Source organism: Mus pahari, chromosome 7 (assembly GCF_900095145.1).
Source record: "Mus pahari chromosome 7, PAHARI_EIJ_v1.1, whole genome shotgun sequence".
NCBI lineage: Eukaryota > Metazoa > Chordata > Mammalia > Rodentia > Muridae > Mus > Mus pahari.
In genome coordinates, this window is record NC_034596.1 from 10057730 (window position 1) to 10082432 (window position 24703).

The 24703-nt window shown below is 37.6% G+C and overlaps 1 protein-coding gene across 1 annotated transcript in view; it reads left to right on the forward strand.

Moving 5' to 3' along the window:
• Positions 1-24703, forward strand: part of Smc6 (structural maintenance of chromosomes 6) — a 57459-nt gene that overhangs the window by 28016 nt on the left and 4740 nt on the right. Inside the window, exons 16-25 of the mRNA XM_021202235.2 lie at positions 1267-1381; positions 1861-2021; positions 4487-4622; positions 5515-5595; positions 6670-6840; positions 9097-9234; positions 10057-10202; positions 12198-12323; positions 17188-17293; positions 24192-24344. Of these exons, the coding sequence (XP_021057894.1) occupies positions 1267-1381; positions 1861-2021; positions 4487-4622; positions 5515-5595; positions 6670-6840; positions 9097-9234; positions 10057-10202; positions 12198-12323; positions 17188-17293; positions 24192-24344 (1333 nt within the window). The remainder of the gene's footprint in view (positions 1-1266; positions 1382-1860; positions 2022-4486; positions 4623-5514; positions 5596-6669; positions 6841-9096; positions 9235-10056; positions 10203-12197; positions 12324-17187; positions 17294-24191; positions 24345-24703) is intronic.

Here is a 24703-nt window from a genome sequence, read left to right on the forward strand (position 1 = left end):
CCCTTCAGCAGAATCTTGCTGGTATGTGCATTAGTATCTGGGTTTGATGGCTGATGATGGGAATAATACTTCTTTATAGATGTCAGTAAAAATGTCTTTATTTTTATGACAATTGAAGGAGGTAAGTTTTGAATGTGTGGGTGTGACAGGAGAGAAGCAGTTGAAGATACTCTTAAGAAATTAGTTCAAGCAAAGTGTGGCCTAGGAGAAAATGACACCTGGCTTTATAGTCTTCAGGCTTAATCTAGGAGGAAAAGTTTTGGTAAGACTGAGAAATTACAGAAATTATAGTTTCATAAAACAGGTCTGGGTGATGACAAAGTCAGTGTTTTATTTTAGTTGGTTTCAAGTATAAGGTGCTAAAGTACAAAGTTGTTGAAGCAGTGGAAGTATTTAAATTCTAGTATTTTTATTGTTGACTGACTATTGATAAGAGCCTTTAGTAGGTCTAATAATGAGCTGACTTAAGTGTTCTAAAGGAGACTTCTGTATATGTATGCTAAGAACTTTGTAAACTATGGTTGAAATGTTAATATGACAGTGATACATTTCAGTGTATAAAGGATCAGAACTATTAGAACATTGACTATATCAGATACTTAAGATGTGTTTTATTCATTTATGAGAGGATTGTTGGTTAGCAAGCTCTCATGACCTGCTTGCCTCAGTGATGGGCACAGCTCTGTCCAGCGTTTTATGTGGATACCAAGCATTTGTACTCATCTTCATGCCTGCAGATCAAGCATTTTTGCTGAGCCATCTCCACCGAGTTATTCAGTAAAATAGTTATTGAGCTATTTAAGATGAGTTTTAATGCACTAACTTTTATGTTTGTGTATAGTTATAGGAGAAATGATAACTTAGAAATTATAACAGTATACTATAATCAATTTTGAGCATGATGGTTCTGGTTCTGGATTTTACAAATGTATTCCCTACTTTAAATTCTACCCTGGCCACTTAACTATCTTTAGAATGTTAGGGAACTTATTAAGCTCTCTGAAGCATCCTCATCAGAAAAAATAGGATAAAATATGATTACATGAGATTACATGAGCTCATATTTCTATGTGCTTAAAACAGTGTCAACACTGTTTTAATGTAATTGTTCAGCAAATAAACCTCTTAAAGAGAAGTGTTCAAATGTCAGATTTTTATATTCTCTGTAGTCTACTTACCCATTAAATTACGTATTTTGCTTTTTATATGTGTGAAGTTCTCTTGTGCTTAAAGTTTGCTGAGTTGTCCTCCCTCTCTGTCTCCTAGAGCTGCTTACCATCCAGACTTTCCAACTGTTCTGACAGCTTTAGAAATAGACAACGCTGTTGTGGCAAACAGCCTGATTGACATGCGGAGCATAGAGACAGTGCTGCTGATCAAGGTTCATATGCTTTTCAAAATCTTCATAGCTGAGCTTTTTCATAGATGTTTCACTGTTAGACTTTTATCTTATGGGAGAATCTATAGGATAATATAGCATTGTTTGGTTTGTGCGTTTTGTTCCCAAAGGAACCGTTGTCAGTTTTGGTTGTTTATAAAATATTTCATAAATATATTGTTATTATTATGGAAATTATTTCAATGTTTAAATAAAAATACTTGAATTTTCTTACGAGTGGATAAAAGTTTTTTGTTTTTTTTTTGATTTTTCGAGACAGGGTTTCTCTGTGTAGCCCTGGCTGTCCTGGAACTCACTTTGTAGACCAGGTTGGCCTTGAACTCAGAAATTCGCCTGCCTCTGCCTTCCGAGTGCTGGGATTAAAGGCGTACGCCACCACACCCGGCCTGATAAAAGTTTTAAGTACATCTATCAGAAATACTTTGGTAGTGTTTTAAAAAATACATACTTTTTTCTTCTAGAATAATTCTGTGGCTCGTGCAGTCATGCAGTCCCAAAAGCCACCCAAAAATTGTAGAGAAGCCTTTACTGCTGATGGTGATCAAGTGTTTGCAGGACGTTATTATTCATCTGAAAGTACAAGACCCAAGTTTCTAAGCCGAGATGTGGATTCTGAAATAAGGTTTGAATTAAGTGCTTCACTATTTTATTCCCACTGTCCCCTTTGGGTTCCATTTTCTGTGTTTTATTTAGTATTTGGTCTTAAAAGTTTCTTTAACTAATGTGGAATTCAGCACTTACTTTGATAACAGTATTTAGGACTAAATGAATAAAATGTGCTTAACAGTTCTACATGTTTCTACCTGTCCTCAAGCTGTAGCGCTTGCTTGGGCAGCATGTATATTGAAATTAGAACAACCTAGAGAAGACTAATGTGTCTCCTGTAAAAGGATAGATTGTACATTCTGAAGCATTCCATGTTGAAGAAATAAAGAATGTACAGGAGCTGTATCACTGCTCACTACAGAGTTTCCTTTTTTTTTTTTTTTTTTTTTTTTTAATTAGCAAGAGTCCACGCTAGGCTACTCTCAGACACAGACTTCCTTATCTGTCTCATTTGGAGAGTTACATTGTTTGAGAGAGCTAGAAAGAAGGTCAGTTGATAACATATAAAACACCAGCCTGGGAAAATAGCTGAAAGAGAAGACAAGTGGAGAACCTTTTTTTTTTTTTTTTAATTTATTTTTATCTATTTATTTTTTTTTGAGACAGGGTTTCTCTGTGTAGCCCTGGCTGTCCTGGAACTTACTCTGTAGACCAGGCTGGCCTCGAACTCAGAAANCCGCCTGCCTCTGCCTCCCGAGTGCTGGGATTAAAGGCGTGCGCCACCACGCCCGGCTGACAAGTGGAGAGCCTTAAAAAAAAAAAAAAAGTCATGTCTAAATTACATACAGGGGTTTACAGAAAACAGCATGATTTCCCAACTAAACTGGTTGGATTTGGTGAATTGATTGATGGCTTAGGCATGAGTTAATGACTTCGAGTATATTTAGGATAAATTAATTGGCGATATTTAGGATGAAGTGCTTTTGCTGCTACTGTCCTCGTGCTTGGCTGAGGCCAGGAAGAAAGGATCATTGTAGAGTACTGCCTACCACGCATGAGATCCTAGAGTCATCCTCCTCCAGCACCATTCCAGAGGAAAGGAAGGAGGAGGAGGAGGAGGAGGAGGAGGAGGAGGAGGAGGAGAGGGGTCATCTAAAAACGTTTTGCCAAAATAAAAGGATTCTAAGTGACTTACATGTGTAAGGAAATGAAGGGTTTGTTTAAGTTTCTCATTTTTAGATAATGGATACTTTTCATGTGATTATTAAAACTAGCATGAAGTTATTTTAAGGTTTTGGAAATTTAAAATTTCTTGATAAGCACTAGAAAAAGGTTGGAGGAAAAAATAACCCACCAAATGGATGTTGTAGTACTTGGTCTAGTTTTTCATCCCAAGGCAGTTTTACCTTAGGAAAGCATGTATGGTGTGTAAGCAGGCTCTTAGAGTGATTGATTACTTGTGTATTAAATTGAACTTCATGGTAAAAAAATTGATCGACATTACTGAAGTAGTATACTTTAGAATTTATGCCTTCCTTTAAACGAATACTTGCCGGGCGTGGTGGCGCATGCCTTTAATCCCAGCACTTGGGAGGCAGAGGCAGGCGGATTTCTGAGTTCGAGGCCAGCCTGGTCTACGAAGTGAGTTCCAGGACAGCCAAGGCTACACAGAGAAACCCTGTCTCGAAAAAACAAAAGAAAAAAACAACAAAAAAAACCCCGAATACTTAGTGCTTGCCAAATGTGCTAAGAGGGAGAGGGTAATTTATACATGAACAGTGCTGTGGAAACCAGCAAAGTACAGTGCAGAATTAGAGACTGATAGTTATTTTGGAATACATTCATCTAATTCAAGCATCTTGTATACATAGCTCGTCAGGTAACAAATGTTCTTTGTGTGTAAACTAGTAAGGCAGAACACTGTAGCATATGTTGGACTGCTGCAAAGAGACCCTTCATTGCCATCTTTATTTTCCATCTCAGTCCTCTTTTTCCTTCAATTCCATACATATTCTTAGCATTTTTTCTTAAACAAGAATTGTTAAGCTATTAAACCTCTTCTCACCACTGTGTGTGTGTGTGTGTGTGTGTGTGTGTGTGTGTGTATTTGTGCGTGCATGCACATGCGTCCCCAGCTAGCCTAGCTGGTAAAAACATTCTTCCAGAACCACATTTGTGTTTCTATAGTTGTGAGGCAAAGTATCTCGTCCTATTCATATTTATTTAGTGTTGAAGTATAGTCTTTTCCTTGAGGGATTGGATCTTCATCCTGTTTCTGCTTCCACCTAACTCCATACATAATCCCTAGAGCATACAATTCATATTCTAACACTTTCTAATCAAATAAGTAAAACTTCTTTAGGTGATCTTTTTATATTTCTGCTAGTTTTCATTAATAACTGTAACTTCTTAATTTGATAGGATTATAGAAGTGCTTTAATGCAATAGGGTTCTGTAAATAAGTTCTTACAAATAAGCTTTTGTTGTTGTAAAGGAACAAGATATATGAGAGTTAAAGTATTTTTTATCTTCTCTATCAAGTGACTTGGAGACTGAGATTGAAAATAAAAAGGGCCACGTTATAGATCTTCAGCACCGTCTGTCTGCTCTTGAGAAGGATATTAAACGCAATGAAGAACTTCTTAAAAGGTGCCAACTACATTATAAAGAAATAAAGGTAAAAAACTAAATAATAGCCTTTGGTTTTCCAACTTACCATTTCAGAGTTAACTGTGTAATTTTGTCATTCATCTTCTCAAATATTTTGACTTCAAGCCACTCTTAGGAAGAACTTTCATTTATGTGTCATATTAATTAGGGTTTGTTTCTATTGCTGTGATAAAGCACCATGACCAAAGCAGCTTGGAGAGGGAAGGTTTGTTTCAATCCTAAAATTCTGCATCAGAGTCCATCATTTACATCAGGGAAGGAACACAAGGCAAGAACTGGAGGCAGAAGCCATGGGGGGATGCGGCTTACTAGCTTTCTCCTCCAGGCTTGTTCCGTCTGCATCCTTAGAGCACTCAGGACTATCAGACCAGGGTAGCACTGCCCACATTTTTTTAAATTAAGATGAACATCAAAATTTGTTTTTTAATAATGTTAGCTAAAGTTAAAAGCTGCCTGTAAATTTAAGAGAAAACATTAGTAAGAATGGTGGACAGCATTACAATGCTTTTCTTAAAATAAGTTTGACTACATGGACTTCTAGACCTCCCACGGATTATTTGGCTCTTTGGGAAACTGGATTTTTATACTAATCTTTCAGTTATTTGAAAAATTTGGTATTTTAGAAAAGTGTTTTCTCTTACTGACTCGACAGTGTGATCATTTTGAACCCTAAAGTGGATTTCTTCTATCTTTGTGTACAAATGGATTAGTAGTAAGATTGATCAAGGTGGAATGCACATGCACATGTGCATCTCCTTTGGTTCATTTAATAATGGTATATCCCCTTTGTTAACCATTGCATGCTGCTGTATTATATGCATAGTAGGTCTTTGTGGTTTAATATAGTCTTTCAAGGGTACTTTTATTTTCATTAAATTCTATATACTTCCTTTTTTTAGATGAAAATAAGAAAACATATTTCTGAAATTCGGGAACTTGAGAATATAGAAGAACACCAGTCTGTAGATATAGCAACCTTGGTAAAATACTTTTCTTCAATTTAAATGTTAAAAGATAAAACAGTAACTTAGCTTAGTAGTTCACAAGTCTCACTTTATTTATTTATTTATTTATTTATTTATTTATTTATGGTTTTTCGAGACAGAGTTTCTCTGTGTAGCCCTGGCTGTCCTGGAACTCACTCCAGGCTGGCCTCGAACTCAGAAATCTGCCTGCTTCTGCCTCCTGAGTGCTGGGATTAAAGGCGTGTGCCACCACGCCTGGCACAAATCTCACTTGTAAAAAGATCCTTTAATTGTAGCTATCTTTATGATTGCCGTTGCCATTCATAAGACATATCTGATTTGATCTGAAGTATGGCCTTTGAAATTCTTGATGTTCTGTGTATGTGACTTACATGCAGAATAGATTTTTCTTGCACCACGTGAGGTGAATGTTAGTTTCTCTGCAAGGACTGAGAGGCCAGGACTGTGTTTTCAGTCAGTCGCAGTTGATCTTTGTGTATTTCAGTTTCCAGGTTTCTGTTCCATCTTAATTTTTTACGTGTTTTTCTGTATTTTAAGTTTTTAGCCATCTGTGACATTCAATTTAACTTTTTCTGGAATGGAACAAACAAGCCAAATAATTGATGTCCTACCTAAGTGAATGGCCGCATGTTACCTGCCGTAAGCAGTGGGCGAACAGGATGGTTCCTGTGCTGCAGAGCTCTTGGCTGTTGAGCTTTGTTAGTAGCCATGCTTCCTGCTTTGTATCTTTATTGATAAACTACCTTAAAGACATAGGTTATGTCTTAATTTATGTTTTACTTAGCCGCTACCACATTGTCACACAATACATCGTGACAATGTGACAGCTGTTGATTGTGCTTTCAGACTGAATAGTTTTTTACTTGACTGCCAATGGCATTTCTTCTTTTGAACATTTCTGTTCTACTTTATAAACTCGGAGCTAGAGTATGAAAACACTGTTTGCTTGTTGGTTCATCTGAGCTCTGATTTGTGCGGTTTTTCCTTTCCTCAGAATTGTCTCTGTATTTTTTTTTCTTTTGGATAACTTATATTTAATTTAAATCTGTATTTTTAAAATGTTATCAGGAAGATGAAGCTGAAGAAAATAAAATAAAAATGCAAATGGTGGAGAAAAATATGGAACAACAAAAAGAAAACATGGAGAATCTTAAAAGTCTAAAAATTGAAGCAGAAAATAAGTATGATACAATTAAATTGAAGATTAATCAGCTATCAGAACTAGCAGATCCACTTAAGGTATTATATAATTGTTATTCTGTCTTCTGTGTCTTTTATGTTAGAGCTTATTCAACCAATTCGTTTTATCTTGCCTTAAAGATCCTTACTGGTCAGGTATAAATGTAAATATAAAGTGTTGAATTAGGTCAATTAATACAAAATAGTCTGCTCTTGTTTTTAAAAGAATAAATAATTATATCATAACCGTAACTGCTTCTTTATCCACCAGAAGCAGCAGAAGTAGGGGTGTCTTTGAATGCTCTTGTTTCTGTCCCGGCCTGACTCTTCCCATCTTCCCATGAGTTACTCATGGCTTAGCAGCTGTGAAAGGCAGTTTGAAGTAAAATGTTACTTAACCCAATTATCAGCACTTTGCAGTAGATTTATGGCTGATGTCTTTGACATGTTTTGAAACAAGTTCTCACTATGCAACCTTGGATGGCTTTGAACTTACATATCGTCCACCTCCACCTCCTGAGTGGTAGGATTAAAGTTATGGCAATGAGCCGATTTTCTTTGACTTTATATTTATCATGTACTGTTTGTGACTAGATTTATGGAAATAAAATAAGCTGAATTTAATTAAGTAATTATTTATAAATTAATTAAATTAGTTGCTTATTTATAAATTAATAAACTGAATTTTAGGCCATATTTGATTGATTTGTTATCCGGTACCTTATTGTCAATGCCATGTCAATGAGTAGTTCTCTACTTTCAGAATTTGAAATTTTATTAATAAAGCACAATTCACTGGTAAGTGAACTATTAGGGATATATAATTTAAACATTAAAGTAGAAGAAAAACAAAGATAATATTCACTAAGAAAACAGTAAATAAGCATTAACATACAAAAATCCCCCAAATGAAAAAAAGACAAAGGTAGAATTTTGTTTTAAAATAAGGAATGAAACTTGTAAATGTCAAAAGTTGAAGAATATGTAAGAAGTTTGCTCTCAAGAATTGCAGCAGTGCCAACAATAAAAGTAAAGTAATGACGGGCGTGGTGGTGCAGGCCTTTAATCCCAGCACTCGGGAGGCAGTGGCAGGCGGACATCTGAGTTCGAGGCCAGCCTGGTCTACAGAGTGAGTTCCAGGACAGCCGGGGCTACACAGAGAAACCCTGTCTCAAAAAAAAAGAAAGTAAAGTAACATTTAAAATCTTAGGCCAATAACCAGTTGAATAGGGTTACTTAATCTGAATCGTGATGTGCTAAAGCAGAATAGAAGAAAGATTAGCAGATAAATTATGGACTCAGGAGACTTGATGAAGAGCAAGCTGTGTTTTGGGCTTGTTTCATTTGTTCATGTTTCTGTTTTGTATCTGTGGCAGGATAGATTCAGGGCTCTCTGTATGCTATGTAAGCACTGTGCCCATGAGCTGCTTCTTTCTGCTTATATTGTGCTCTGAGTTTGATTTTGAATCCTCTTTGCTTAATTAATATCTAAGATTATAAAAGCCCTGGACTTGGGAGTTTTTGGGTTTTTGTTGTTGTTGTTGTTTTGTTTTTGTTTGTTTGTTTTTTCGAGACAGGGTTTCTCTGTGTAGCCCTGGCTGTTCTGGAACTCACTCTGTAGACCAGACTGGCCTCGAATTCAGAAATCCGCCTGCCTCTGTCTCCCAAGTGCTGGGATTAAAGGCATGCGCCACCACGCCCGGCTGGAATTGGGAGTTCTTTAGTAAGTTCAATAAAAGTCAACAAGAATTTATCTTAGCTTTTGCCTTGGCTTCAAATCATTGTAGGAACTGTGCCGGGCGATGGTGGCACACGCCTTTAATCCCAGCACTCAGGAGGCAGAGGCAGGTGGATTTCTGATTTCAAGGCCAGCCTGGTCTACAAAGTGAGTTCCAGGACAGCCAGGGCTACACAGAGAAACCCTGTCTCGAAAAACCAAAAAAAAAAAAAAAAAAAAAAGGTAGGAGCTGTGTCCTTTGTAATCAAGTAGTAGCAGGAAGGTTTTCCCCTCCTCAGAATGTCACAGTAGCTGTCAGTCACAAAACCAAATTGTTTTCCTAGCAAAATAATTGTATTCCTAATACTCCCACCATGATATGTTAGCAGATAAAGTGGGTGTATTCTCTGTGTCAGTCAGACCTGGTGAGGTTGTTACTGATTATTGAGATCTTGGTCAATAGATGCTTTTTCTCACTGAAAAGGGCAGTGGGCACTTACCAACCAAGTTGTTCCCTAACTATTCTCAGAAGCACCAGAGCACTCACCCTGCTGCTAATGATCCTTTCTTTATAGATTGTTTTGTTTTTATTAAAATAGGATGAATTAAATCTTGCTGACTCTGAAGTGGATAGCCAGAAACGAGGAAAGCAGCATTATGAGGATAAACAGAAAGAACATTTGGATACCTTAAATAAAAAGAGAAGAGAACTTGACATGAAGGAAAAGGAGCTACAGGTAATATCAGCACTATGTCTATGCATTGCTGGGGTATATGCTGACTGATTTTAACTCCTGCCAGCTGTAACCGTTCACAGCTAAATAGGTACTGTGTTTTTAGGGAACAATTGAAGGCAGTCCTGCTGTATGTGGTGGATTCCGTCTTTGCTTTATGTCACAAGGAAAATGAGTGGAACTCTTTAATTTGTTTTCATATTTGTTTCAGACATAATACAGTAGATTGTGATATAAGATCTATATTGTATAAGAATAGCATTTCTCCATTGCATATAAACAAGATGGTTTATTTGTATTTCTCATACCTCTCTTGTTCAGAGTACACTGTAGATTACACAGGAAGCGGTCACCAGCCTCAGCATCCTGACAGCACTAGTTTACAGTTTTTCACTAGGAAGTGGTAGAGTTCTTACAAGTTATTAGTCTTGTGCATAGGAATGCATTTTTCCTTGAACATTTCTAATGACGTTTTAACTTCGTTTCTTCAGTGTAAAGCATAGATAGAAACACTATTAATGCGGGGTGGAGGGCTGGCTCAACAGAACATGCTAAGAGGCTTGAATTTACTTTTCAGTATCCACACTAGTGCTAACAACTGGCTATAACTGCAATTCCACGGTGACCCAACATCTTTGGCCTCCACAGGCATCTGTACTCACAGACATATACATAATTAAATTCAATAAATCTTTAAGAAAAAACGTTGATAGTAAATCTGTGTCTTAAATCTAAGCTCATTTTACTTTGCATATTTTGGCAGAATTAGTATAATGAATTATAAAATCAAGAAAAATTTTAAGATCTAAACATCTATTTTCTTAGGAGAAAATGTCACAAGCAAGACAGATCTGCCCAGAACGAATAGAAGTAAAGAAATCTGCGTCAATTCTAGACAAAGAAATTAGTCGGTTAAGACAAAAAATTCAGGCAGAACATGCCAGTCATGGAGATCGGGAGGAAATAATGAAGTAAGTGGTCATTAATTTTCTACTTTAGTGTATTATCCATAGATATTATTAAGACATGTTTTATATGTAAGTTTAATTAGGATGAAGGGGTCCTATTGGTATGTAATTAGACTGAAGTACTCTGATGCGCATTATAACAATGAACGTACGTTATGTAATGACATTTTAACATGAACGCTGTTTATATTATTCATATAGACAGAATATTCAGCTTCACAGGTGATCAAAAACTGCAAATCAAAATAATTAGGAGCTATTTTTTACATACATGAAAACGAGTGCAATGGAAACATTAATAGTCCACGACATTGAGGTCTTAGTGAAATGGGTATCTTACATTACTGCTAAAAAGAAAGGCTTTAAGAGAAATAGAGTAGTTTACAGTTTTGCTGTTTACTTACAATTCTTTGGATGATTATCAAATTTTCTTTAGCCTTAATTTCTTCATTTTCCGTAATAACTTAGGTTTTGTTATAAAAATCAAAAGTACGAATCTATAATAAATAGAATTTAGAGGAAATAGCTTATGGTTACTTAGGTCTCCATAATAAATAGAATTTAGAGGAAATAGCTTATGGTTGCTAAGGTCTCCTGAAAAGCATTTAATCAGTATAAATTAAAATGTTTTACAGAATACCTGTTGCAATTTTAAATGAGTCACTATGTTTATAGTGTAATAATCTAGAGAAAATATTGTACCATTTCCTTAAATAGCTTTTTTTTTAATAATGAAATGTTAACAATAGTATACAGCTCTGAAGAATGGTTTAAAAAAAAGTAGAAAGAGTAGAACTTTTCTACAAAACTTTTTTTAGGTTACAAAAGGCTAAGAAAGGGGTCCAGCAAGGTAGCTCAGCAGGGGAAGGACCGACCTGCTGCCAAGCCTGCTGGCCTGAGTTCAAGCCCCCCCAGGATTCACGTCATGGAAGGAAGGCACTGACTGCACTGGTTATCCTCTAACTCCCACATGTGCCAAGATGCCACATGAATATACACACAATAAATCATTTTTAAAAACAAGTTTGGGGCTGGAGAGATGGCTCAGTGGTTAAGAGCACTGACTGCTCTTCGGTCCTAAGTTCAATTCCCAGCAACCACATGGTGGCTCACAACCATCTGTAATGGGATCTGATGCTCTCTTCTGGTGTGTCTGAAGACAGCTACAGTATACTCATATACATAAAATAGATAAATCTTTATAGAGGAAAAAAAAAACAAGTTTGACGAAGCAAGTGATCTCAGCTTCATTTTCAAGACAGTAGGGAAGACTCAGACTAATAAATTTTTGTAAGCAGTGCATCTCTAAAGAAGTTTCTAAACTGCGTCATTTGGCTGTGGATGCCACTCAAAAGTAGTATACTTACCTACATACCCAGGGCTCAGGGTTCCATCCTCAGCACTGCAGTTCTCTATGTATGTACATATGAATGAATGAGCTGAGGAGGAGGGGGGACTGAGTGTAACAATTATTGTTGTGCAGTCACCAAGTCCTGAGTTTGGATTTCTTGCACCCTTGTAAACCTGGCGTGGGGATACCTATCTGTCCGTCAGGCTGCTGGTTTCCCTTCCATTGTGGCACTTTTGAGTTGCCATGCCTTCCTTACCCCATAGCTTTTTTAGGATGGAGGGATTCCAGTATGTCCCTTATGTCCCTTCTTTCCCTTATTGACATCTAAGAAAACCTGGTATAACCCTGTACTTTTTAGAAGGTGTCAGTTTACTGGTATTTTCTAAGATCTGCCACCCCTGAGCCTTACCTGCATATTTATGTATATATGTTTTCCATCTTACTGCATTTTTTAAGTCTTGGACTTTGTTTTTTCCTCTTCACAGTTGTATTGTCTCCTGTAACAATCATTCTTTGCGGGAATATACTTTGACTAGAAATTCTTAGATCTTCTGCACGCCTCCTTTTCTGTTCTTTCCAGTTAAATATATTTGAGACTTTGCTTGTGTGTTTGTATTTATTTACTGACTGTTTTATTTATAAAATAGGCAGTACCAAGAAGCAAGAGAAACCTATCTTGATCTGGATAATAAAGTAAGGACTTTAAGAAGGTTCATTAAATTACTAGAAGAAATAATGACCCATAGGTACAAAACATACCAACAATTTAGAAGGTGAGTGCATTTTAAAGGTATGTCTCTTTTCTGTTTGTTTTCAACTATTTCTATGTGAATAATGATCAGATCTGTCCTCAGTTCGGCTCTATGAGGTATCGTGGGAGCATGATCCACATTAGCATTTAGACTCTAGTTCAAGCAGAATGCTGATCTGAAAGGACCTTAACAGCAAGCTCATCTAGCTTTTCCACTGGTAGGCAACCTTTACTAGGGAACTCTCAGAGATTGTTTACTGCCTAGTAGGTCGTTTGAGTGGGAACTCTGTGGTATGAAACAGTTATTTTAATCTTGGACACTGCATATTTTAAGGGAGGTTAGGAGGACTTACTAAAGCAGAAGCCCAACTACTTCACCATGATCTGCTGTTATGGTGTAGCTCCATGATTAGAAACCTCTGCTTTATTTACTACAATATCTTCAGTGTTTATAACTCTGCTTGATGTAGCTGGGGCTAGATCAAGGAAAGGAGCTATTAATAAGATGCCCAAAAATGCACAGTCTCTCAGGAGTAAATAGATCCCCACCCCCCCACCCCAAAAAAGCAGACAAACAAAACAAAAGCTGGAAGACGATTGTTAGGGAATATAACCTCTGCTTTCCCCAGACAGTCCCTCTGTGATGCCTTTTATTTCTCTTTATAGCCCAGTATGTACTTTTGTATTTTTGTTTATAGTGTGTGTGTGTGTGTAGGCCTGAAGTTGATAACGAGTGTGGTTCTTTAGTCAGCCCTCCACCCTCCTTCCCTTTGTTTTGTATTTCCAGCCAGCATCTTTTGCTGATCCAGAAACTCATCAATTTGGTTAGGCTGCCTGGTCAATGAGCCTCAGGGATCTACACTTGTCTACTCACTCACCAGCCCAGTCCTGGGGTTAGAGGACTATGAGACTACATAGTGGGGGCTTTTGTATGCTTCTAGAGATCCAGTCTCAGTTCTTAACACTTGGAATGGCACGTCATCAGCTGAGTTATCTTCCTGACCCTGAAATTGTGCAATTTTAAGGCAATAGAAATCAAAAATACAAGCTTGCAATCCCACCAGCAATGGAGGAGTGTTCCTATTTCTCCACAACCTCGACAGCATCTGCTGTCACCTGAATTTTTAATCTTGTCCATTCTGACTGGTGTGAGATGGAATCTCAGGGTTGTTTTGATTTGCATTTCCCTGATGGCTAAGGATGTTGAACATTTTTTCAGGTGTTTCTCANCCATTCGATATTCCTCAGTTGAGAATTCTTTATTTAGCTCTGTACCCCATTTTTTAATGGGGTTTTTTGAGTTTCTGGAGTCCAGTTTCTTGAGCTCTTTGTATATATTGGATATTAGTCCTCTATCAGATTTAGGATTGGTAAAAATCCTTTCCCAATCTGTTGGTGGCCTTTTTATGTTGTTGACAGTGTCTTTTGCCTTACAGAAGCTTTTCGGTCTTGCAAACTTTATATGACCCAGCACAAGGCAAGGCCTAGGCCAAGTAGTGGGAGTGGGTGGGTAGGGGAGCAGAGGTTGGGGGGAGGGGTATAGGAAGCTTTCGGGATAGCATTTGAAATGTAAATAAAGAAAATAATAATAAAAAAAAGTGAAAAAGAAAAGAAATAAAAATACATATTACTTTTTTATGTTTATTTATTTATTTGGGGTATGTATATATACTGGATACTGTGGCATGGTGTGTGGAGATCAGGGTAGTTTGCCAGAACCAGCCTTTTCCTGTCACCATTGAGCCTTGAGATTGACCTCAGGGGCTAGGTTTGGTGGCAGGCCTTTGTACCTATCGTGCTGGCCTGTAGGTGAAGCTTTAACAATAAGATGTTCCATCATAGTCTTCAACTAGACAGTAGTAAACATTGGAATGCATGTTTAGAGTTGCTGAACTTTTAAAGTAAGGTTTCATAGTGGGAACACAGTAATTGTGTACATTTGTGGAGTGCAGTGTACACTGATAGTATGCAAAGATCAGATCGGGGTAATTGGCTTTTCCATCATATTTATCTTCTTGATGGAAACACTCAGAATTATGTTTTTGTTTTCAAATACATTTTTAGAACTTGAACTAAAAGGAAATTGACTTTTATTCTATTAGACTGCCTTTAACGTTTTCTTGGCAGACTCTCTTTGGGGCTGATTTTGTACTAGCTCAGCACTCCTCTTAGCAGTGCTTGTGAGTGCAGAGGGCTCACCAGTCCTCAAGACATGAGCTGTTCCTGGCTTTGAGGTTTCTGTGGTGCAGTTCCAGAGGTGTTTCTGTTACTGTTTCTTTTCCACCTCAGGCTCAGGCAGTCTCCAGAGAGTGTGCACTGGCTGGTATTCAGGTCTGCAGCCTTCATACATCCTCCATAGTTGGCCTCTGCCTGCCCTCTAGTGCTCTGCTCTCTAGACTTTTCCCCCTTAAATACTAGGCTCCATGTAGGCATACATTTGGTTTACTCTTTGGTGAGTAGTAATTTTGAGGGTACTTACAGGGGACCAATTAACTCTTTTCCTGTTTTTCAGAGATCATTTTGACTGAAACTGCCTTTGCCACTTGATGTCTAGTCAAAATAGTTTTTCTGGGTTTTGAATAGGATTAGAAAAATTAAATGCAGTTTATGTTATTATTTACATGTTTTCCTGATGTATAGTTTGTTTTTCTGTTGTTAAATAGAAATAATATTTAAATAGTCTCTGTAAAAATACTGTGTGTGTGTGTGTGTGTGTGTTATGTCTTAGTTCCTTTTTCTGTTGCTATGATTAATACTCTGAGAAAAGCAACTTAAGAGACGAAAGGTTTATTTCTGCTCACAGTTCAAAGCAGCAGGGATTCTAAGCATATGGTTGTGTTTTATCCACAGTAAAGAAGCAGAGGGGAGTGTGAATGCATGCTTTTCTGTTACCTTCTCACACAGTAGCCAGGATCCTGTGCCCAAGGAGTGGTGCTGCCTTAATTAGCCCAGTACAGATAATGTATCGTAGGCATGCTTAGGCCCAGTTCCCAGGTAGTTCTAGGTTGCATTGACAGACCCTTTAACACTGATAGGTTTTTCTACGTTTTTACTCAGTTATGGAACAAAAATAACCAGCTCGTTAGAATCATCTCTCTCTCTAACCTTCGTATTTTAGGACAGTTTGATAGAAGTCCTGTGAATGGAAATAGCCACTATTGGAGTATTGAAGGACTTTGCTAGTGAGTTCTGGAATCTAATTACCAGTGCAGTGGTAGCAAAAGAAACTAAGAAAATCCAGGCTTCCATATCCTGTAGTATGGAAAGGAAATAGTGGAGAAATAAAATAAAATAAAAATAAAAAGGAAGCAGGGTCCATGGAGAGATGTGGCTAGTAGCAAATCTGCATGGGGAAGGTATGGATAAGTCTCCCGTTACGGCTCACCTCTTCCCCACAGCTCCAGCTACCCCCTCAAAGTGGACGCAGAATTAGGAGATGGCTGTTTGGTTTCAGACCCAAGGACAAGGGACTAAGGTGCATTTTATACATCAAAGCAGACCTGGCCTTTAGGTTCTCACAGCATCCCTCAGTCCCTACCTGGCATACCCTGCTCCCAACCCTGAACTTTCCAGCCAATGGGCTGGGTTGCCTTTCTCCAGGAAGCTTTTCCCTATATAGTCTAGACATCTTGGTCGCCTCCCTTCCTTCTCTCTGAGCTTATGTTCCCTCCCTCTCTTTGTCTCCCCTTTATCACCCCATGCTTACCTCTTGGCTTAGGTTCTTGGGGCCAGTGAACTCACCCTTGAGAGCTTCCCAATAAACCTGCATATTTAATATCATCTAATCTGGCTTGGATTGCCTCTTTGACCGGAAACAATTTATCAGTAGTTTAAAGGGCTTTCATTGGCAAAATTTGGGACAGTCTGATGTGCACAGTAACTCTACCCTGATAAAGATAAGTAAAGAATTGAAGGTGGGAATAGCTCAGTCAGTAAAGCACTTGCTATACAAGCATGAGGACCAGGGTTTGAGCATTTATTTTATGCCCCATATAAAAGCTGGACACAGAAGAGTGGGCACCATAGTGTATATTTATGATTTTGTTAATGGGTAGGTAGGAATAGGAGGCTCTGTCATCAAGTCCCATAGCAATGAAAGACTGTGTCAGAAATAAGATTGGCAGAACTGGAAGAAATGGTTCAGCAGTTAAGAGTTCTGTTTGCTCTTCTGGAGTTCAATTCCCAATACCCTCATGGCAGCTTATAACCATCTACGACTCAAGTCACAGGGGCTCTCTTGTCCTCTTCTGGCCTCTGTGGATACTGCATGTATGTGGAACACAGACAAACATGAAGGCAAAATACCCATAAACATAAAAATCCAGAAACATGTACACAAGAAAACCAAGGTGGATAGCACCAGACAATGGCAAGTGAGGTTTTCTGACACATGCATGTGTACACGTGCATACGTACAAAAACGTAGGGAGAAAAGGTAACTAAGGCAGCAGAAAGTCCCTTTACAATGTAGTTCAGTGTCATCTGACAGTAGAAAATGATGGAACTTGGGTTATACCAACTTTGTTTCCAATATGAACTTGGGGAAACTGGCAGATAAATGAGATGCATATGTACTTTCATGTCTGTCTCTAAAGCTTAATTACTTTAAGAACAAGATTTGTTTTACACATGAGATTAATATTGCCTAGAATAAATTATTTGGGTGACTAATACATTTATGTTGGATGACTGTCTTAATGGGGCATATTAAATGTGAAATGATACCTTTATTCATTTTTCAAAAGTTTTTATATACAATTAATGAGCCGGATAAAATCCAAATACAGATAAATGTTAAAAACGTGGAGGAAATTTTCTTAAATCCACCTATTTTAATATCATGTTGAATATTGTTATTAATAATGTGCCAAATTATTTTTTTGAAGGTGTTTGACATTACGATGCAAATTATACTTTGACAACTTACTATCTCAGCGTGCTTATTGTGGAAAAATGAATTTTGACCACAAGAATGAAACTCTTAGTATATCAGTAAGTATCTTGAAGTATTTCCATCATTAGTTGTTACTTTTCTTTTCTTGAAACATCAATTGACCTTATCCTTTTTTTGTTTTTGTTTTTTTGATTTTTCGAGACAGGGTTTCTCTGTGTAGCCCTGGCTGTCCTGGAAATCACTTTGTAGACCAGGCTGGCCTCGAACTCAGAGATCCGCCTGCCTCTGCCTTCAGAGTGCTGGGATTAAAGGCGTGAGCCACCACGCCCAGCGTCTTATCCTGTTATCTGTAGAAAACAGGAATTTATTTCTAAATTAAAAATGGTCTTTGCTAGTATGTTTAACATTAGATTGCTGTTTATAAAGGTAGTACCCTAGAGTTTCTTTCCAGAGACAGTCACATTGTTTTTTTAGGATGCTATGGACAGTTTTATTTTCATTATAACAAGAGTTTACCTTGTCAATCCACTCTGATTGTTTTAGGTTTTTGCCCAGCACCATGTAGGACATTACAGAGAGTCCATTGTCTATAGTCTCACTGGGAAGCCATGAAATTTATACCTTGAAATTTACCTATCTGTTGTATTCACCATTATAGATTCTGTGGTTGTGGAAATGTGTACAAAGAATGTAGTATGAGGCCGGGCGTGGTGGCGCACGCCTTTAGTCCCAGCACTCAGGAGGCAGAGGCAGGCGGATTTCTGAGTTCGAGGCCAGCCTGGTCTACCAAGTGAGTTCCAGGACAGCCAGGGCTATACAGAGAAACCCTGTCTCGAAAAACCAAAAAAAAAAAAAGAATGTAGTATGAGAATATGGATTAAAAGTTGCATAGGAACTTAAAAAACAGTTACCCACTTTAAATAGTAATTGTTGTTCTCGGTAACATAATTTTATCCTTCTATTCTAATATTCACAGTAAATACTAGATGCTTGGACTGCCTTTGTCATTTAGAACCTCTACATTTAACCAAAATAGGAAGTTAATTTTACTGTTCTTTGTTTAAATTTCCACTGGTAAATCTTGGTTACTATCTTTCCACCCATTTATTTTTAAGATCTAATCATTAAAGACCCAGATTTGAAGGTACCGGGAAGAATTAGGCCTGTGGTTTGGGAGGTAGTATGTCATGATAACCCATTGTTTTTACTGCAAAAGTATAAGAAATCCAAGGAAATTACAAAAAAGCTCTTACTTTTAAAGACATTAGAAAGTTGTGGAAGCAATAGTGACTAGATGAATTGAAATTCCAAGAAGTGGGAGAGCCTGTCCAAAGGAAGCTAAAAGTGCTGGATGTTTTCTTTCCCGGAGGTTTTTACCAAGCTTCAAGTGTCGGTGGTTAAGAGGGATGCTGAGACAAAACAGCAGGAGCTGGGATACATGACTTAGATGCATGACTAGTATTTCAGCTAGTTCTTGGGGGCTGACGTTTACACGGTTAGCCAAAGGAACTAACACAGGTGAAGTCACTTAAGTCTTAGTAAAACTACAAATCTACTCTGGTCCAGCTTTCTCCCAGATTAACTGTCTGTCAGCCTTGAACATCCTAATCAAATGGAAACTTGCTCTACCATGCTCACTGTTTATTATTATTGTACCAGTTATTCTAGCCAAAATCAAGGAACAAAGAGCAAGTAAAATTCCTTACATTTATAACATGCTCATCTATGTAGAAAACCTGGTGACATCTACAAAAGAAGCAACTGTAATTGGTTAGAAGTAGCTAGCAGGGTTGCCGGCACAGTCAGCATTCAAATTGAATTGTATGTTTATTAGCAACATGAACAAAAACTATAACATCATTAAGATGTAAAACACTGAAATCTGACCAAAATATCTATAGTTATTCTCTGAAAGGCTAAAAAAAAAAAAAAGTAGTGAGAGATTAATGAAGATCTAAATGAGAAATCCGTGGTTTTCATGGCTCAAAAGACCCTTCAGGGCCTGGGGAGATGTCCCATCTAGTAAACTGTTTGCTGTGCAAGCATTAGAGCTCAAGTTTGAGTCTCCAGCATCCCATAAGAAGCCAGCCACTAAGCACTATTTCCAGTGCTTGGAAGATATAGTCAGGTGAATTCGTGGGGCTAACAAGTCAGAGTCCATGGGCTCCACATTTAATAAACACACATTTGCATCTGCAAGCTTGTATACATATATCACACACAATTCAACATGTCAAAATTTCAGTTCTTCCCAAATTGACTTACAGATTCAGCACCATTTGTGGTATGTTTTGTAAAATACACTGTGATGCCGTGGGAAGGGATGCCTTAGCTAACCCATGCTGAGGCATCCTTACCCCCACCCCCACCCAAGGTACTAGCCATAGGATGGGTCTACAAGGAAGTCTGAGAAACAAAGGTGACAGAGAGGGACAGAAAGAGAGAGGAAAGAGCAAGAAGGGAAGAGACTGGCAGTTACCACAAGGAGAGAGATCAGAGGTGGGGGTGGGGAACAGAGAGAGAGAGAGAGAGAGAGAGAGAGAGAGAAAGAGAGGAGACAGACACCAAACAGTTCTTCTCTAGCAAGCTAGACTTGTACCTGGCTGTTGCTAGGTAACTGTTGGGCAGAGCCTAGAAGAAATGCTGACATTTTGTATTAAAATAGCCACAGTCTTTTTTTTTTTTTTTTTTTGTAGAAATTGGTAGCCTGGTCCAAATATGTATATAGAAATGCAAAAATTGTATAAAATGGTAAAACCATTATGATAGCTATGAAAAGGAAGACCAGTATCTGAAGACTTGATTCCCTGAAAGCTGAGTACAGAGAGTGAGGTTCTATTACAGACATCCAGATGCAGGGATGCCAAGCAAAGGTTTCCAGGGTTCACAAGGGAAACGTAGAAACGATGGGTGTGTTTTGTAATTGCAGTTTTGTACATAAGTACATTTTCTAAAACACAATCAAATCTCACATTTTAAATATGTGCAGTTTATTGTATCTTTATAAAATTAAAAAGGTTTGCTGCATTTATTTGAGGTTACATGCCACAGTGTAAGTATGCAGGTCCAAGGACAACTTGTAGGAATTTTTTCTTTCCTTCTACCATGTGAGTTTCTAAAAATAAAATTTAGATTTGTCCCAGGCACCTATACATGCTAAGCCATGTTGCTGGTCCTATTGGGTTTTGTTTGTTTGTTTGTTTTCTTTGAAAGCAATAAAAATTAGCAAATAAATAAAGCTTGGAAATGTGACTCCAAGGAAAGCAAGCGTAGACTCAAACTCCCTATGGCAGTTAACAAGAGATGGAAGTTTCATGACTTAAGAGGTGGCTATAAACAAGGAGCATTGTCAACACAGACTAGTAATCCACATGAAATGTGGGTTCTCAAACTGAAAATGTAATTACCTGATGTGAAATGAAAAACTCTTGATTAGCCTAACAGCCAATGTATTTAAATGTACTGAATGTAGCTAAAGATAAATTTAACCAAGTTCAAGTAAGATAGGAAAGCAACATCAAAATAAAACTAACAAGACCAAAAACCACATAGCAGAGATGATGAGACAGAAAGGACACAATCAGTAGGTTTGTGTATGAAATTGGTGTTCCATTAAGAGCAGAGGGAGCAAAGAACAGAGAAACATTCTGAACCAAAATACTTAAGGGTCAAGATCAGCAAACTGATCTGTTCTGAGATTCTTTGACATTTCAGGAAGTGATATTAATTAACTAAAATCATCAGGGCTACACTGTCTTGGGAGCAACCACTAGAAGAATGTCAAGTGAAGGCTTAGTGAGAAGCCAGGTATGTCTGTAATCACATTTGTAATGCACAGGAGCATTAACGCAAATTAGAGGCCATGTTATGCTAATATACAGAAGAGGAAAGACAACAAAGAACATAGGGAGAAATGAAACCTAAAGTTGCCAGTAGGTCCGTTAGGCCCTTGTGCACTAGAGGTGTATTAAAAGCAAAGATTGTCTGTGTGTGTAAGATTGTGAGCCAAAAATCTGTTAAAAGGAAATTCTAAATATATTACCATAGGTAGGAGGGTGGTCCTAAGTAAAAGCAGAGCAAAGACATGTCATACAGTTAGATAAGAAAGCTTACAAACTGCTCGTAATAACAAAATCAAGTTCACATGGGATCACTAGAGACCAAAAGGAGTGTTTCATATTAGAGAGTTAATTTTAAAAATGCTGATTTTGTATATTCAGAAAAATACAGAAATATTGAGGAAACTAAAGGGCAAAATGGTTAAATATAGGTGGGAATTTTAGAACTTTTCTCAGTAATTAATGGAAAAATCAGGCTAAAAGTAAGTTATACAAGCCTTACAGTATTCACCAAATTGACTCAGTAGCATAAATGTAGAACACTGGAGAATTGTAGTTTTGTGATGCCTATGGAACATTTACCAGCATAGACCATTGTCTTCACACAAAATCTTAATAAATTTCAAAGAATTAAAGTTACACAGAATATATTTCAAAATTGAGTGAACTTAGAAATAACAAAACCCTAAAATACCTAAAATTTGTAAAATTATACAGCACATTTCTAAGTGATAAAGGGGTCAAAATAAACCACATGGGAAGTTGAAGATAATCTCCAGCAACAACAAAAAAATAAAACATGGCAAAACTTGGAGACAATGTAATACTTTTCAGAAGGGAATTTGTAGCTCTCTTTACATATTTAAGGAGGAAAGGTAGGCCCAACATTGATGATCTGTCTTGGGAAGGTAGAGGATAATATGAATTTAGGCACAGAGATCTCATGAAAGTGAGTAGAAGATGGGTCGAGAAAGTGCATGTCCAATGACTGCAGCACTGGGGAGTGCAAAGAGGGAGGGAGCTCCTGGCTCCCTCTGCTACCCAGCCTAGGAATGAGTAAGGGGTGATTATTCATGAATTACTGAATTCAAACTATTGAATTTTCTTTTGGTAAAACAAAATAGAAAATTACATTGACCCTTTATCCCACATTTAGCATAAAAAGTGATTAAAACTGATAAAAATAAAATGTAGAACAGTAGACTTCTGGATGAATGGCCAAAGAGGATGTAGTAGTAGATAAGCATAATGGAATGATACTCAGCCGTTAACAAGAATGAAATCCTGTCATTTGCATCAAGATGGATAAAACTAGAAGTTGCTACATTAAATAAGCCTCACATAGAAAATCAAATAGCACATATTCAAGGGAAGTTTAAGTGTTAATGCGAGCACTGTTGGGGAGGGGAGAGGAAGAAGTAGCAAGTACCAAAACAGTTTGCTGGGAGTGAGTCCCAGTGCTCACTCAGTGAGGCTGCTGCAGTTCCCAGGACTACTAGTAGGGATCCTTCAGAAAAACTAGAAGAGAGATAAATGCTCCAAAGCTCCACACACAAGTAAAGGGATATAGAAATGCTGCTTATTCTGACTTGACTATTGTATGCTTCAAAACCTGTGGACATAACCGTGTTACGCTCCATTCGCAAGTGCCACTCTTACCTGTGGTTAAAAAGTAAAGGGTTTTCATGAAGATTTTTGAAATAGGACACAAAAAACAATTTTAAAAGTAACACGAATAAGATATACTATTGCCTGGGGAAAGATAATTTTTGGTATATAGTACAACAAAATAACTAATCTAGAATTTTTGAGGATAATAAAAGAAAAAAAGATTGAACCTGTTTTAAAATCACCGAAGACTTAGATTAAATGAGATTAAATGGATCTACTCGAATGGAAGATAAGCACATGAGGAGAACTCAGGATTGTTACCAATCCATGCCTCATTAGGTGCTGCCATCCCCTAGTGATGATGACTGAAATGAGCAAGGCTGGACATTTTTTTGGTAAGGACATGTAATCAGAACTATTACATTGCTGTTGGGAAGAAAATTACATTAATTTGAAAACCTGCCTACTTCCAGGCATAAGTTCAAGGAAAGATGAATGCTTATGAATGCTTCTGTCTTCATAAGACATCCCTCCCCCAGGGGCATTGTGTCTTCAAAAAAGGATATACAGTATACATTTACATTCAAAATTTGTAAGCCTCTTACAGGGTTAAAATGCACGTATGCTCATTTGAGAGCAGCATAGAAAACAGATAAAACGGTTCTTTTCACCTTGTTAAGATATAGTTGTTAGATATAGTATGCCTGTATTCTTCTCAAAATAGAATGCCTCCTTATATTGCTTTATATTTTTGTCTCAGGAAATTATACAGAAGAAATGCTTTTAATATCATTAATTGATTTTTCTTTTTATTGTTCCCATGAAAGGTTTTGAAAATGTTTACTTATTTATGTTTTATTTATTTTACATCCTAACCACAGTTTCCCTTCCCTCCTGTCCTCCCACCCCCTTTAGTGTCTTTTAATCCATTTTCTTTATTCTTGGGTAAGCCTCTTCAAGAGGGTTTTTGTTTTGAGACTCTGTAATTATTAAAGAATTGTAACCACTAGATGTCACTGTAATTCTAGTAATGAAAAATTATCTCACTATTTGAAATGTTTAATACAGTAACAGTTTCAGAAGAACTAGTTTAAAAATCTTTAGTAAATAGTGTTTGGTTAAATGTTGGATTTATTGTCATAGCTTTGATATTTTGGTATGTTAGGTTCCATTAAAGTGACAGAATGTGCTCAATTTGATTTTCTTTTTTAAATATTTATGGACGTTGGGTTTGCATTACATGTGTGCACCAAGTGCATGCCTAGTGCCTAAGAAGGCCAGAAGAAGGTATGAGATCCCTAGAACTGGACTTATAGATGGGCGTGAGCCATTGTGTAGATGCTGGGAACTGAGACTGAGTTCCTGGTAAAGCATCCTAACTGAACCATCTCTCCAGTACATCAGTCTGATTCTTTTAAAGTGAAACAAAAATTGGACAGCTAGTAAAGTTTTAAATATGTTGGATGTATTTTCCTACTGCATGATCTTAGCTTTACCCCTTCTCTGTCTCTTTAAGCTAAATTTATTCCTTGTGATCACCTTAAAGGTCCAGCCCGGAGAGGGAAACAAAGCCTCCTTCAATGACATGCGTGCTTTGTCCGGCGGTGAGCGCTCTTTCTCCACAGTGTGCTTCATCCTTTCCCTGTGGTCCATTGCCGAATCACCTTTCAGATGCCTGGATGAGTTTGATGTCTACATGGTATTGTGGAATTTTCTGTTCTCTAACTTACTTGGTTGGAACAGTTTGAAAGGAATAGACTTTCTTTTGTTTCCCCACAGTAGTTTGTGATGTTAGTGGTCGGGAAGACCCTGTTCAGTTCTTTCCATGATTACTGTGTGGTCCTCCAGACACCCTGCCCTACTTCAGCTCTTTTCTACCACCATGTGCATCTTGAGTGTTTACCTGGCAGGGCCTCCTTCCCCCTTTTCCATAGCTTATTTTCATCAAATTAAAGCTTTGCTTCTTAACTCCGGGCTGACTGACTCCTTTGGTTATGGCCAAGCTTTCAAGAGAGGGAGAGAGAGGAGAGGAGAGGAGAGGAGGGGAGGGGAGGGGAG